General features: G+C 45.8%; 1 protein-coding gene across 1 annotated transcript in view; it reads right to left on the bottom strand.

Annotated features, from left to right (window-relative positions):
• Positions 1 to 13,275, bottom strand: part of LOC106816459 (syntaxin-17-like) — a 38,727-nt gene that overhangs the window by 21,325 nt on the left and 4,127 nt on the right. The window contains exons 3-7 of the mRNA XM_014821082.1: positions 11,898 to 11,979; positions 10,185 to 10,368; positions 1,521 to 1,636; positions 681 to 823; positions 191 to 306 (exon numbers count right to left, since the gene is read on the bottom strand). Of these exons, the coding sequence (XP_014676568.1) occupies positions 191 to 306; positions 681 to 823; positions 1,521 to 1,636; positions 10,185 to 10,337 (528 nt within the window). The 5' untranslated portion in view covers positions 10,338 to 10,368; positions 11,898 to 11,979. The remainder of the gene's footprint in view (positions 1 to 190; positions 307 to 680; positions 824 to 1,520; positions 1,637 to 10,184; positions 10,369 to 11,897; positions 11,980 to 13,275) is intronic.

Raw genomic sequence — 13,275 nt, 5'->3', positions numbered from 1 at the left:
TCCCACCTGTATACACCGTACCTGCCCACCTGTATACACCGTACCTGTCCCCACCTGTATACACCGTACCTTGTCCCACTGTATACACCGTTACCTGTCCCACCTGTGTACACCGTACCTGTCCCACCTGTATACACCGTACCTGTCCCACCTGTATACACCGTACCTGTCCCACCTGTGTACACCGTACCTGTTTGAGGTTCTCCCACGACTGCAGCACCTGTCGCTTCTCCTCCAGCGATATCTCGACGGCTTCGAGAAGCTGTAGTCTCTCACTGGCCGCCGACTCATTCTCCGCTTCGCTCTCTGTGTAGAAAACCCAGAGAAAAATATTTCCAATCGGATCATCTGACAACAAACACCTCAAAGAATTTGAAGCCAAACACAACACCCAACACATTCACGCCCAATTCAAGAGAACCCACGTTTCAAACGACAACAAAAACCGAGACACGGAAAAATCGCACTCGGACGTAACAAACAAAACACGAGCTAAAGTTCGAAGAGGAGACGGACGACTACCCGGGGAGATACAGCGTAAAGTTTCTCATACAGGGTCTACGAAGAAAATTTAATGTTAAGACTAACGTTAAGATTAAGACCAATTTTGTTTCTGACAACGAGCGAAAGTTCGAAGAGACGAAGGACGACTCCCGGGAGAGACAGGACTGACGACGCACCTTCGCAGAGCGCGCTATCTGACAGGCGGGGTATCTCATATCCGCGATCGCCATGCTGCAAGCTGATCAATTCTACGACGGCTTCGATCGCGCGTGTTTTAATCGGCTCCAAACGCCTGTCGAATTCCACAACATCTTCGTCCCTGTGTGAGCATAAAAATAAAATGAAATTGCTTTGAAAATACAAATAAGAAAATACAAATAAAGTAAAATACAAATAAGAAAATACAAATAAATGACTATGGAAAAAGCAGAGAGAGGTGAAGTGGCTTCGTGCAAAATGCGACAGATGGAACAGAAAGAGTCGTGTCGATTAGCAACGCGATGACGGACACGTTATGTACTGATATATATTAATTTCAATTCATCAAAATTTCAATTTATTTATTTAATATGAATTGCAATGGCATGTATGTAGTGCTGCACGGATACACGACCAAATTTTAACCGGAATTCATTACGAACTAGCATTGTTGTCCATGTAACTTAATATATTATTATGGATTGTGTTAGTTATGGATTGTACGTGTAACAAATATATTATTATAGATTGTGTCAGTTATGGGTTGTGCATGTAACAAACCAAACGAACAAAATAGTGAGCATCCCCTTTACACCACGCTGAACCGCTTCCATAGTTCACACGAACAAATTTACAGTCAGCCCTGTAGGTAACTACTCAAGGGAAATGCTAAAAGTGGCCTTTACACACATGTGACTGTTCTATAGAGGTGTTTTTACTGTATAACTACCACTCAAGAGAGACAATCGGCCTTTACACACAGGCAGCCTTTCTATAGAGGTATACTGTACACACGCGTTGGCGGGCTCGCATCTTACCTGACCTGGCACCTCACCAAGTCGATCTCCAGTATGTCTGACTTCAGCTGCTGCACCGTTCGCGCGGCGTTCACTTGTTCCCGGTGAACCCTGTCCCACTGGCGCAACTCGGCAAACTAAAACGATCAGAGCGCGCCGCCGCCATTATTTGATTGTCGTGGGGGCGGATGAGCATGCGTCGCAATGTCGGTGGTCGGGAATGGAGTGCACTCTCGCTCGTGCCATGAACAAGTTGGAGCTAGTCTAGAAGACATGACCCATTGTGTATTGTATTGTACACATGAAGTATTGTGGGACATGCAGACCTGCCAACTGTTACGTATTGCCCGTAATTTGTTACGGACGCGAGTCAAAATTACGGTGTTACGGACGACCTCGAAAAATTACGGACAGCAAGAAATCTCTGAAATTTACTGCGTATTCGAAAATGCATCTTTGCATGCTTTACACCTTGAACACATAACCTTCGGTCTATCGGACCTTCGGTCTATAGGGCTGTAACCGTTCTTCCCGCTTCTGCGAAAAACACAAGTATATATTTGATCGGAACATAGAGCGAATCGCGATTTATTCATCGCAGTATATAAGTTGCCGGTCACGCTAATTATTCGACTAATTATTATCATTATTATTATTATTATTATGATTGTTATCATTTTCCGCTGGCTGCCACCTAAACTTCAAAGCTTTCATCGCCTCGCTGAGTACAGAGATAGATGCTAAGAGAAACTAACTAACAGATGTAGTTGCCGTGACGGTCGCATCGTTTAAAACATCGCGAAACGTTCTAACCGAGCCGCGCGCGCTATAACGCCGCGACGAGAACCGAGCATCTCGGTGAGTTCATGCGATCCGCCGTTCTCTTTCAAAGCGATAGGCACGAGTTTCGTCGACATGCCCCGGCGCATTTTCGAACGCGGACGAGTATTTTTCGGTTCCAAGTTCCAATGCAGACGAGCTCCCAGAACTGCGCCGGTAAGCAGCATGGGTGATGTGAATCGACGACGCGTCGACTAAACCGCCATCGGTTCGAGAAGCGGCGTTCTCTTGTCGCGATTTGCTCGTCCGAACGTTTCCGGCAATGCATCCGCGGAACATCCGATCAATCCCTCCTTGGAGACGTCGTTTCGGCGGGGCGTTGGTAGCGATGGGAAGACGGGGGGGGGGGGTGAAGCACGTCACGTCACGTCACGCCGCCGCCGGTGTATGTCTGGTTACGATGCGCGACGCGTCCGGCGTGCATTCGTAATCCGCCTCCTGCCCTGCCGCCAGCGTGCGAAGCAGCGGTAACAAAGATGTGTCGTCATGCACGTGCGTATCGCTTATCTGTCGCAGTTTCGTGCTGGTGGTGGTAGAAGGTTTGCTTTCGATAATCATGATAATGTCCTAGTGCGTCTGTATCACATATCTGTTGCATTTTCACGAGGGGTCGAAAGTCCTATCTGCTCTGTACAGTAACACACCATAGTGGGCTTGTATCACGTATCTGTCGCAGTTTTGTGGTGGTGGTAGAAGGATTGTTCCCTACAATAACACGTCCTAGCGCGTGTGTATCCCATATATGTTGCAGTTTTGTGGTGGTGGAAAGCAGGGGGGAAAAAAATTTCACGGGAGCTCTTTTTCAAGTCTGTGGAAAAAATAGCTCTCGTCAAAAATTTTACTGGAGCTATTTTGAGCCTCACGGGAATGATTTCGGAGGTTTGAAGAGCGAATCGCTGATCGCTCCCGTGTATTTTTTGCCTTGGTGGAAGGTTCTATGTACCGTATCTGCTCCGAACAGTAACGCACCATAGTGCACTTGCATCAGTACACTTGCATCATGTACCAGTTGCTGCTTCGTGGTGGTCAAAGGTTCCACCTGCTCTCCAGAGAAAAACTTTCTCGCGCGCGCAGATGCATCGCTTATCTGTTGCAGTTTCGTGGTGGTGGTAGAAGCTTTGCTCCTTACAATAACACGTCCTATCGAGCATGCGTCACGTATCTGTTGCAGTTTCGTCGGTGGTCAAACGTTTACTGCCCGCAGTTGCAGTTTCGAGTCGATCGAAGTTCCATCTGCCCGCTACAGCAACCCTTGCGCACGTACATCACACTCAACGCTTGCCGCTCCGCCCCGACTCGCACCCCCGGATAGGGGGCGCCGGCGTCGACCTCACGCGCCGCCACCAGGGGTCGCGGTCACAAGCTCATCGGCGCATCGCGCATGTCGCCGCCTGGTGGGGTCTTTGGCGGCGCAGCGGCAGCGGGTGGCGCCCCCTCGTGGAGGTGGGGCATGGAAGAGCAGCGTGTTCTAATCTCCGCCATCTCGATGCCGACCTTGTGTTTCTGCTTGATGTACTTGCCTCCCTGGTAGCCTGCGGGAGAGTGAGAGAGAGTCAGAGAGAGAGAGAGAAGGGGGGGGAGAGTCAGAGAGATAGAGAGAGAGCGATGAGGAGGGAGAGTGAGAGCGAGAGAGAGAGAGGGGGGGGAGGGAGAGTCAGAGAGAGAGATAGAGAGAGATACAAATAGTGCGTTCAATTTAATTCCCCAAGTTAACCTGGGTCTACCTTGCAGTCACGTGATATTTTTGTGTTACCCGAGCAAGGCCGAAGTAACCCGCTAGCCGAGCCGCTCACTTGGGGAAGTATCCGACAATCCATTGCAACGAAATGGCGATGATATATCAGTGCGGGAATTGCATGAATGTAGCAGTAGTAATGAAGCATGACTGTCGATGACTGCGTGTGTTTGCTCATTCTTAGATTTCATTAATAATAAGATTGCAATTGCTATTCTTTTTTTCTTGTCACTGGCATCCATCATGATAATTAACCCGGGTTAACCCAAAAACCGTTCGTTTATCTTCCCTAACCCAGAAGCGTTCGATTTCTTACCCAGGTTAACCCAGGTGGCTCTGGGGAAGTAAATCGAACGCAGTAAAAGAGAGACCCCCACTCGACTTTCATGACTCACGGAAAACGACATTTTAAAATCCTGGGCACTTACTCCCAGATTCTGATTCCCCTGACGATGCTACATCATCATCACCCCTCTCTCGACACCTTCCACCTTTTCTGCCAGATTCCTCCAATGATGATACCTACATCATCATCACCCCCCCCCCTAACCCAATGATACTAAATGTAAAGTGTTTCACAGATGTTATTTTAGCAGCTATAGGACAGTTTCTGGGAATTAGTTTTCATTGTGATTAGAAGCGTAGACGTTAGGGGTGTTCCGGGTCTCCATTGATTTAGTATTAATCTGGTAGACGGGGCGGGTGTATTCATGTTCGTAGGGAGTCTTGTTGTAACAAAAGAGTTACACTACATCATCCCCTCACCTCATTCGACACCTTCCACCTCATGCCCATGCGCACTCACCGAACACGGACCCGCTGAGGGCGGCCGCCAAGCCGGCAATCTTGAAGCCCGTCAGGAGACCGATCGGCCCGGCGATGACGCCCCCGACGACGGCCCCGGCAACGGGAAGCAGCATCATCTTCATCTTCGCCGCCTGCGAAAAGAGTCGAGAAATTGCAACAGTAGAAACGATTAGAGCGATTGTTGTGCGGAATTTTTATATGAATGGATAAGCTATGTTGGAAATTTATTGCAGCCCCTGACTCTGCTAGAGAGGGAGAGAGAAAAAGAGAGAGGAGGAAGGAGGGAGGAAGAGAGAGGGGAGGTGAACAGGACGTAACGTTGAGCCACAATCTCGTCGACAATCTTCCGCACTAAGGGTCTACTTCTCGCGGTCCTATCGTGCGTGTGTGCGTGCGTGCGTGCACGCGTGACTCACTGCTGCGAGATTCCTCGTGCCCTCCTCCACGTTCGCGTGTCTCTATGCGTGCGTGCGCGTGCGCGCGTGACTCACCGCTGCGAGAATCCTCGTGCCCTCCTCCACGTTGGCCTCTCTGCGACAGAGACAGTGATCCTCTAATCGATCCACGGCCCTATCCCTGCTGCCGCACCGCCGCAAGGTAACATCCGCATCAATCGCGTTTTAAGGTCATCAAGGTCCTGTCCCAAGGCCAGCAGACAAGACAGTACATAAAAATATATACATACAGACAAGCAGAAATGTAAACATTTCGTATAAACGTTTGGACATCATTTCGCTCGCATAGCTCGCTGCACCTGACGCGGCATACCGTTACACTGTCATGAGGTAGGTTCTGGCCACCAAATGATCCGTTATATTTATTCAGCGTGTAGATGCACGTAAACGCTCGCGCACCACCTGCACGAATAGCCGTAGACCTGTACTAGTATTTTGAGCGCGTGTAAGCCATGCTCGCGGCAACCCCACCCCACGCATGGACCGTACGCTGTGCTGACGTTCCCATTGATGCAGCACCATGTCCACATTTATAACACCGACCTGTGACCTGCGTAAACACTCGTACCTTGTCGCCACACATGTAACACGTACCTGTCCTCAGCTGATGTACACGTAACCTGTCACCTGCATACACGTACGCTGTACACCTGTTTATACACCGTACCTGTCCCGACCTGTGTACACCGTAGCCTGTCGCACCTGTATGCACCGTAACATGTCCACCACTGTATACACCCGTGACCTGCCAGAGCCCTGTATACACCGCTACCTACTCCGCACCTGCATACACCGACCTTCCGCACCTGCTTACACTGATACCTGTCCCACCTGCATACACCGTACCTGTCCCACCTGTGTTACACCTTTGTTCTGTCCCCACTGCATACACCGATTACTTGTCCCAACTGTTTGTACACCGACTTCCCACCTCATAACACCGTACCATGTCCCCACCCTGTATACACTCGACGCTGTCGCGCACCTTATACCACCGACCTGTCCCACCCTTATACATCCACGTGTCCCACCTGATACACCGTACCTGCGCACCGCATACACGTACTGTCCCCACCTGTAACACCGTACCTTCCCACCTGCATACACCGTACTGTCCACTGTGTATCACTCGTACCTTCCCCACCTGCAAACACGTCAGCTGCTCCCCCTGTATAACACCGTAACTGATCCCAAAACCTGTATAGCACCTGTAACCTAATCACCACCTGTGTATACACCTGTTACGATCCCACCTGTAGACGTGTCCCACCTTTAGTACAAACGCGTACCTGTCCCACTGTAACAACCGTACCTATCCGGCACCTTGTTGTAAGCAACGCGTACTGTACCACTGTATACACCGTACCTGTCCACCTGTATACACCGTACCTGTCGCCACCTGTATAACCGGTACCTATCCACACTGGAACACCGCCTGTCCCACCTTGTAACACCGTAACCTGTATGAGGTTCCTCCCACGACTGCAGCAACCTGTCGCTTCTCCTCCAGCGAATATCTCGCGGCTTATCGAGAAGCATAGCTGCTCACTGGCTCGCGACTCATTCTCCCTTCGCCTCTGTTACGAAAACAAGCCAGAGAAAAATATTTCCAAATCGATCATCGACACAACAAACACCAGATCAAAGAATTGAAGCACAACAAACAATCCCAACACATGTCACGCCTTAGATGTCACAAGGAGGAACCCCCGTATTCAAACAAAACAACACAAAAACCCGAGAACACGTAATAAATCGCACTCGGACTAACAAACAAAACACGAGCTAAGTTTCGAACGAGATAACGGACGACTACGAGGAAGATACAGCTTAAAGTTTCTCAATACAGGGAGCGAAGAAAAACTTAATAGTAAAGACCTAACGTTAAGATTAAGACCAATTTTTTTCGCACAACGAGCGAAAGTCAAAAGCGACGTAAGGACGACTCCGCGAGAGAGACAGGACTGACGACGCACCTTCGCAGAAGTCGCCCTATAACTGACAGGCAGGAGGTATCTCATATCCGCGATTCGCCATGCGCAAGTCTGATAAGTTTACCACGCTTTCGATTCGGAAAGGTTATCGGTGAGTGCTCCAAACGCTCTGTCGAATTCCACAACATCTCGTCCCTGTGTGAAGCATAAAAAACAAATGAAATTGTTTGAAAATAACAAATACAGAAAATACAAATCAAAGTAAAAATACAAATAATAACAATACAAACTAAATACTAGGAAATAAAGCAGAGAGGAAGTGAAGTGCATTCGTGCCCATGAAAGAAGAGGTGAGTATGGTAGATTAAAGGGCGTGCCGGAAAATGGAGGGAGCGGGATGAAGAGGGAGCCATGGAGAAGAAAGGGCGACGAAAAATTAGTAAATATTAGATGTGAACAACAGACACTCAAATGTATCACTTAACTTTAGAGATGAAAAATATGAACAACCACACCCACAACCCCCCCCCACCACCCCACAAACAAACCCAGAAGGTCGTTGCTAGAAAACGAGCGCAGGACGATGGAACATAATAGAGGGCCCCACTTAGAGAACGAGATGTACAATAGGCAACAACAGATGATTCGACAGAGGAACAGAAAGATCGTGTCGATTAGCAAACGCGAACTGGACAACGGATGCACGATTATATAATTCTCAATTCACAAAATTTCAATTTATTATATTTAATATGAATTGCAAATGGCATGTATGCTATGTGCTCGCACGAGATATCACGACCAAATTGTACCGATATTATTTACGAACTAGCATTGTTGTACCATGTAACTTAATATATTATTATGGATTGTGTTTAGTATGGATTGTACGTGTAACAAATATATTTATTTAACGATTGTGTCAGTTATGGTTGTGCATGCTACACAAACAAACGAAAAAAAATGTAGTGGCATCCCTTTACAATCCACTGAACCCGCTTCAAGTGTCACAGAATCAAAGTTACAGTCAGCCCTGTAGGTAACTGACTCAAGGGAAATGCCTAAAATGGCTCTTATACACATGTGACTGTTTAATAGAGGTGTTTTTTTAACTGTATAACTACCACTCAGAGAGACAGATCGCCTTTACACACAGGCAGCTCTTCTATAGAGGTATATCCTGTACACACGCGTTGCGGCTCGCATCTTACATGACCTGCACCTCACAAGTCGATCTCCAGTATTCGACTTCAGCTCTGCATCGTTGCCGCGCGTTCACTGTTCCGTAACCCTGATCCCACTGGCCAACTGCGGCCAAACTAAAACGATCAGAGCGCGCCGCCGCATTATTTATTGATCGTGGGGTCGGATGAGCATGCGTCGCAATTCGGTGGTCGGGAATGGAGTGCAACTCGTCGTCGTGCCATGAACAAGTTGGCAGCTAAAGTCTAGAAGACATACCCATTGTGTAATTGTATTGTACACATGAAGTATTGTGGGACATGCAGACTGCCAACTGTTAGCGTATTAGCCCGAATTTGTTACGGACGCGAGTCCAAAATTACGGTGTTACGGAACGACCTCGAAAACTTACGGACAGCAAGAATATCTCTGAAATTTAATTTTTTTAATGTCAAACAAAAGAATAAACCACAGTGTAAAATCAAACTAGTTATCATGTAACCATACTACTGTCGTCGTAGATTTAAAACTAATAGCTTATAAAACGTAACGGTACATCCACTGAAAAACTGGTAAATTATGCGTGTTATGCGCTCGTCTGTCTGATTTATCGGGCGCAGCCATATTTGAAATGACGTCACGGATCCAGGAATAGTTCATCACCGCACTGAAGCTATTTCAGCCAATCACCCTGAGAGAATAAATAGGTGCTGCGGCAGTGCACTGCTTCTTATGCAAAAGGCATCAAAATGCGCGCGCACGCTTGGTTGTATGTGTGGAACTGCCAAATGAACATCTTATATGCTACATATGTTATATATTATACTGTAATAAAGAATGACAAAAGGTTTACGACAAATGCCTATTTGTTAACGGAAAAATCCAATACATTATTACTGATGATCATCAGATGGGGTTGGCAGGTCTGGACATGTCTTCTAGACTAGGGCCAACATGTTTACCCTCGTGTAGGGCATATATGTTCACGTGGCACAAGCCGAGTTTAGCACATATGCGAAAACACATTTCGGTCCCAAACTATCCTTGATCCGTTCACGTTTGTATACGTGTGGACTTTTTCTCGCGTCACCATATGCATAGCTACACGTGACAGTCCTGATTATACACAGTACGTTAGTCAATCAAATAAAAAATTTCAATTATTACATCATTTATTTATTTCGAAGTGGCTAGGCGACCGGTTCCATCCTATCTCGCTCTCACACACATACACACGCGCGCAGCTCTCTTCTCACTCTCTCTCTCTCTCACGCCATACAACACACATACACATTCCCATTGCCCTCTCGTCTCTCTCTCTTCTGTCTCTCACGCCGACGACTAGACGACGAGACCACGCACGCACCCAGGCACGCCACGCACGCAACGCACGCAACGACAAACACAGACACACACACACACAGCAATCAGCAGAGCCGTCCATTGCCGAAATCATGAGTGCACGTGTCGCAAGCTCACTGTGTGAGATGGATGTCCGAACGCGTAGCCTAGCGGCTCCTCGTCCGGAACCGGTCGCGTAGCCACGGCCTATTTATTTAATTAAATGATATATTGGCCCAACCCTAGTTTACTATTTAGTACCACGGATTAGTTTAGCACATATATGCGAAAACACATTTGCGGGGTCCCAAACTATCCTTGATCCGATATATTCATTCCGTCATCTTAATTAACATGTTTTATTCAAATTACATGCGATTTAATACCTCACCCTGTGTATGTTAGCTTTGTGTTTTTCCAAAATCTCCAAGTGCAGGGGTATTGCGACTTTCGTGAATCGGTTCAAGGGCACCTCTAGACGTCTTAGCGGCTGTTTGCTGACGTCCTGCGGCTCGCACTCGGTGACCGTCAACCGTCTCCTCATGATAGTGTCACACGGGATGATCGGGACGACACTGCAGCAGCGAAATATTGCTAACTGCGTTCGATCGCATTTCAGCACAGACACCAACTCGCAATGTTATTGTGACGTTAGCGCCACCTATAGGGGGATAAAGCAACCTAAGAAATTACATGATTATTCGTGTTGGGGAGATGTTGTACTTGTAGTGTAGTTTTAGATTAAGCAGATTCATAATTTTCCCGCGTAAAATTTCGTGTTTATTATTGTAAAACTGCAGGGAAACTGCTGGTGCATTCGCACGAGGAACTGAACCATATTGTTATCACTAATCATAGCAATCAGCGTGTCTAGCATATTTGATGCTGTATGCAGACTTCTGTCTGCATGAGGTATAGAACGTATCAGAATGCTGTTATACAGGTTATGTCAAGCATATAAGTCAATATACAGGCATGAGAACAGGTTGAGATGTTTTTGGAGGAAATATTTCAATTCATGCCGCAGGAACGATAACAGTGTGCGTAGCACACTGTCCTGCTAGGGGGGTCTGGGGGCATGTGTAGTACGGTGTTTTAGCTAAGAGAGAGAGACAGGGGGAATTTGCTACATTAGTTAGGCAAATTCCCAAGGGCGGCCGGTGAGGGACCCAGAAGACATTAGCTGCATACTTAAGAGCAGACATAATTTAACGTGGACAGAAGGCATTTCAAAATGCTACGAACACATTAACTTCAACAAGAATGCGGCCGAGTTTATCAAACGGCCATCATTAAGGGGGCAACATCGATGGTGGTCGGCGTGCCTACCTGGTACCGCCCCCCAGCGCCCCAAGAAATGTTTGAAATTTGGAATGGCAGATAGGCGATTTCCATGCATTCTGGGGAAAATTTTAAGTCCATTCTGTTCTTAGTAAAAGACCAATTTCGTGACGAACAATTCAAAGTCTTGTCAATTAGGTGTTTTATGTTGTATGTTTTATGTGGTGGTTAACATGCCTTCATTTACATTACATAGATACACCGCAATATTTATTTGGAGTTCCGTTACTTTTGTGTGAAATTTGACGTACTTTTCCTGACCTTTATAAAGTTTAAATTAAAAATGCCGTCCATTTTGGCAAAAAAGTACACCTTCCCCCCCCCCTAAACTTTTTTGCATCAATATCAAGAATGATCCAAATGAAAACCTAAACACTGAAATCCGCAAATCCGCGGAAAATTCTCATGCCTGAATATATAGGTCAATATATAAGTCATAATATGTCAAGTATAAGTCACACTATTACACACTTCAATTCAAGCATAGCATTCATTATAGCAGCAGCTTTAACGAGAAATGATCGTAACTTAAACATCAATTACACCTTCGTTTTCTATTAAATGTGATAATTTGTCATTACACGATATATAGTTATATATAGTGATATATAGTTTGTGATAACACGAATTTCATCATCAATAAAAAGGACAAAAGACAGATTTTAAACAGCATAAAAATATAATGTAATATTAGCAACGGTTTTGACGACAGCACACACACACACGCACGCACGCACGCACGCACGCACGCACACACACACACCTGTTATATATTTGCAGGCAGATATTTTCGGTATATATTACAGACGTTCATCAGACTTCTGTCCTTCGGATTGTGAAGATTCCTGGAAAAAGAGAAACATTCTTTCAACAATGTAGATCACGGTTTGCACTGGATCATCAAGGAAGATTAGCCATAATCGCAGGGACGTAAAACCTGCTTCTAAAAAGAGTTTTAAAGTCTTGTTGCTTTACTACAGTGATTGCACCGTCCGTCCCTTGACTAATAATTTATCCTGTTTTCAATATGCATTTATATTTTTTTTAATGCACACGAATAAACTAGAACAGTGCCACTTGTATTTATTGTCATGAAAATTTCAATAAAAACCTACAGATAAGCCTGTGATAGGGGTGACATTGAATGGAATATGCACCTGCAGGGGTAGAAATAAGGAGAAACAAAGAGATGGTCCACAGGACCATCTAGTTTGAAATTAGATGGTCCTCCTAAATTTCAAATTGTGCTCTAAAAGTAATGCGGCGTGCAAGCGTAAGAAAGAGATTTTACATGGTGATAAAATGGTTTAATTATTCACCTACAATGAATGTATCAAATGATACAGTAATTGTTTATTCACTTTAATAGTATATTGGTTAATAAAGTTGTTTCAGTAGAATATAGTTGAACCCATAACACCGGAATATAGTATGTTTATATATTATGTTTTAACACTTTTTATTATTTAAGTCCATAGAAATAAATATAAACATGTATCCATCTATTTCCATGCAAAGGTCAGATAATGTAATGACGCTCGCCATTAGGCTATGCCTATATTTCATGTTATCTTATTAACGGGGAAAACGCTGTTTGGGTGTCCACCGGAATTCATCACAATCAAAACCGGAAGAGGGACAATCTGACCAATCACGCCAGGCCTGGTTGTCCTGTTGGGCTGTACCGTAGAGTTTGGACGCTCGCCCGAAACTGGACGCTCCTAAGTGCGCATGCGCGCAGGAGCCTCTTGTTTTGCAAGGGCGCATCTCGCCCATCAAAAACGTTCGCAATAAACAACCATGGCGGCCAACCCGGTCACTCATGGAAACATTTGATTGAAACAATTTGCAATGTAGTAAGTTAGTAAGACTGTGTTATGTGTGTCAGGTTACAAGGCGAAACAAAAAGAAAACAAAAGAGTTTGGCAACTATTTCCTACGGCCCTGCAAAACAAAATTCAAACAAAAAGAAAACAAGAGACGAACAAAAGAGCATGCGCGCATGTGCATTTAGGAGCGTCCAGTTTCGGCGAGCGTACAAACTCTATGGGACAAGGCAACAAGAAGCAATTTTTACTTGTCCGAATTTTGATTTTACTTGTCCAAACTTTACTTGCAGCCTATGAGACGTTAAGGTCCTC

This window comes from Priapulus caudatus, unplaced genomic scaffold, assembly GCF_000485595.1.
Source record: "Priapulus caudatus unplaced genomic scaffold, Priapulus_caudatus-5.0.1 Scaffold1387, whole genome shotgun sequence".
In the NCBI taxonomy this organism is placed as follows: Eukaryota; Metazoa; Priapulida; class Priapulimorpha; order Priapulimorphida; family Priapulidae; genus Priapulus; species Priapulus caudatus.
Note: the sequence above shows the minus strand (reverse complement) of the source record. Positions and strands in the feature narration are given on the sequence as shown.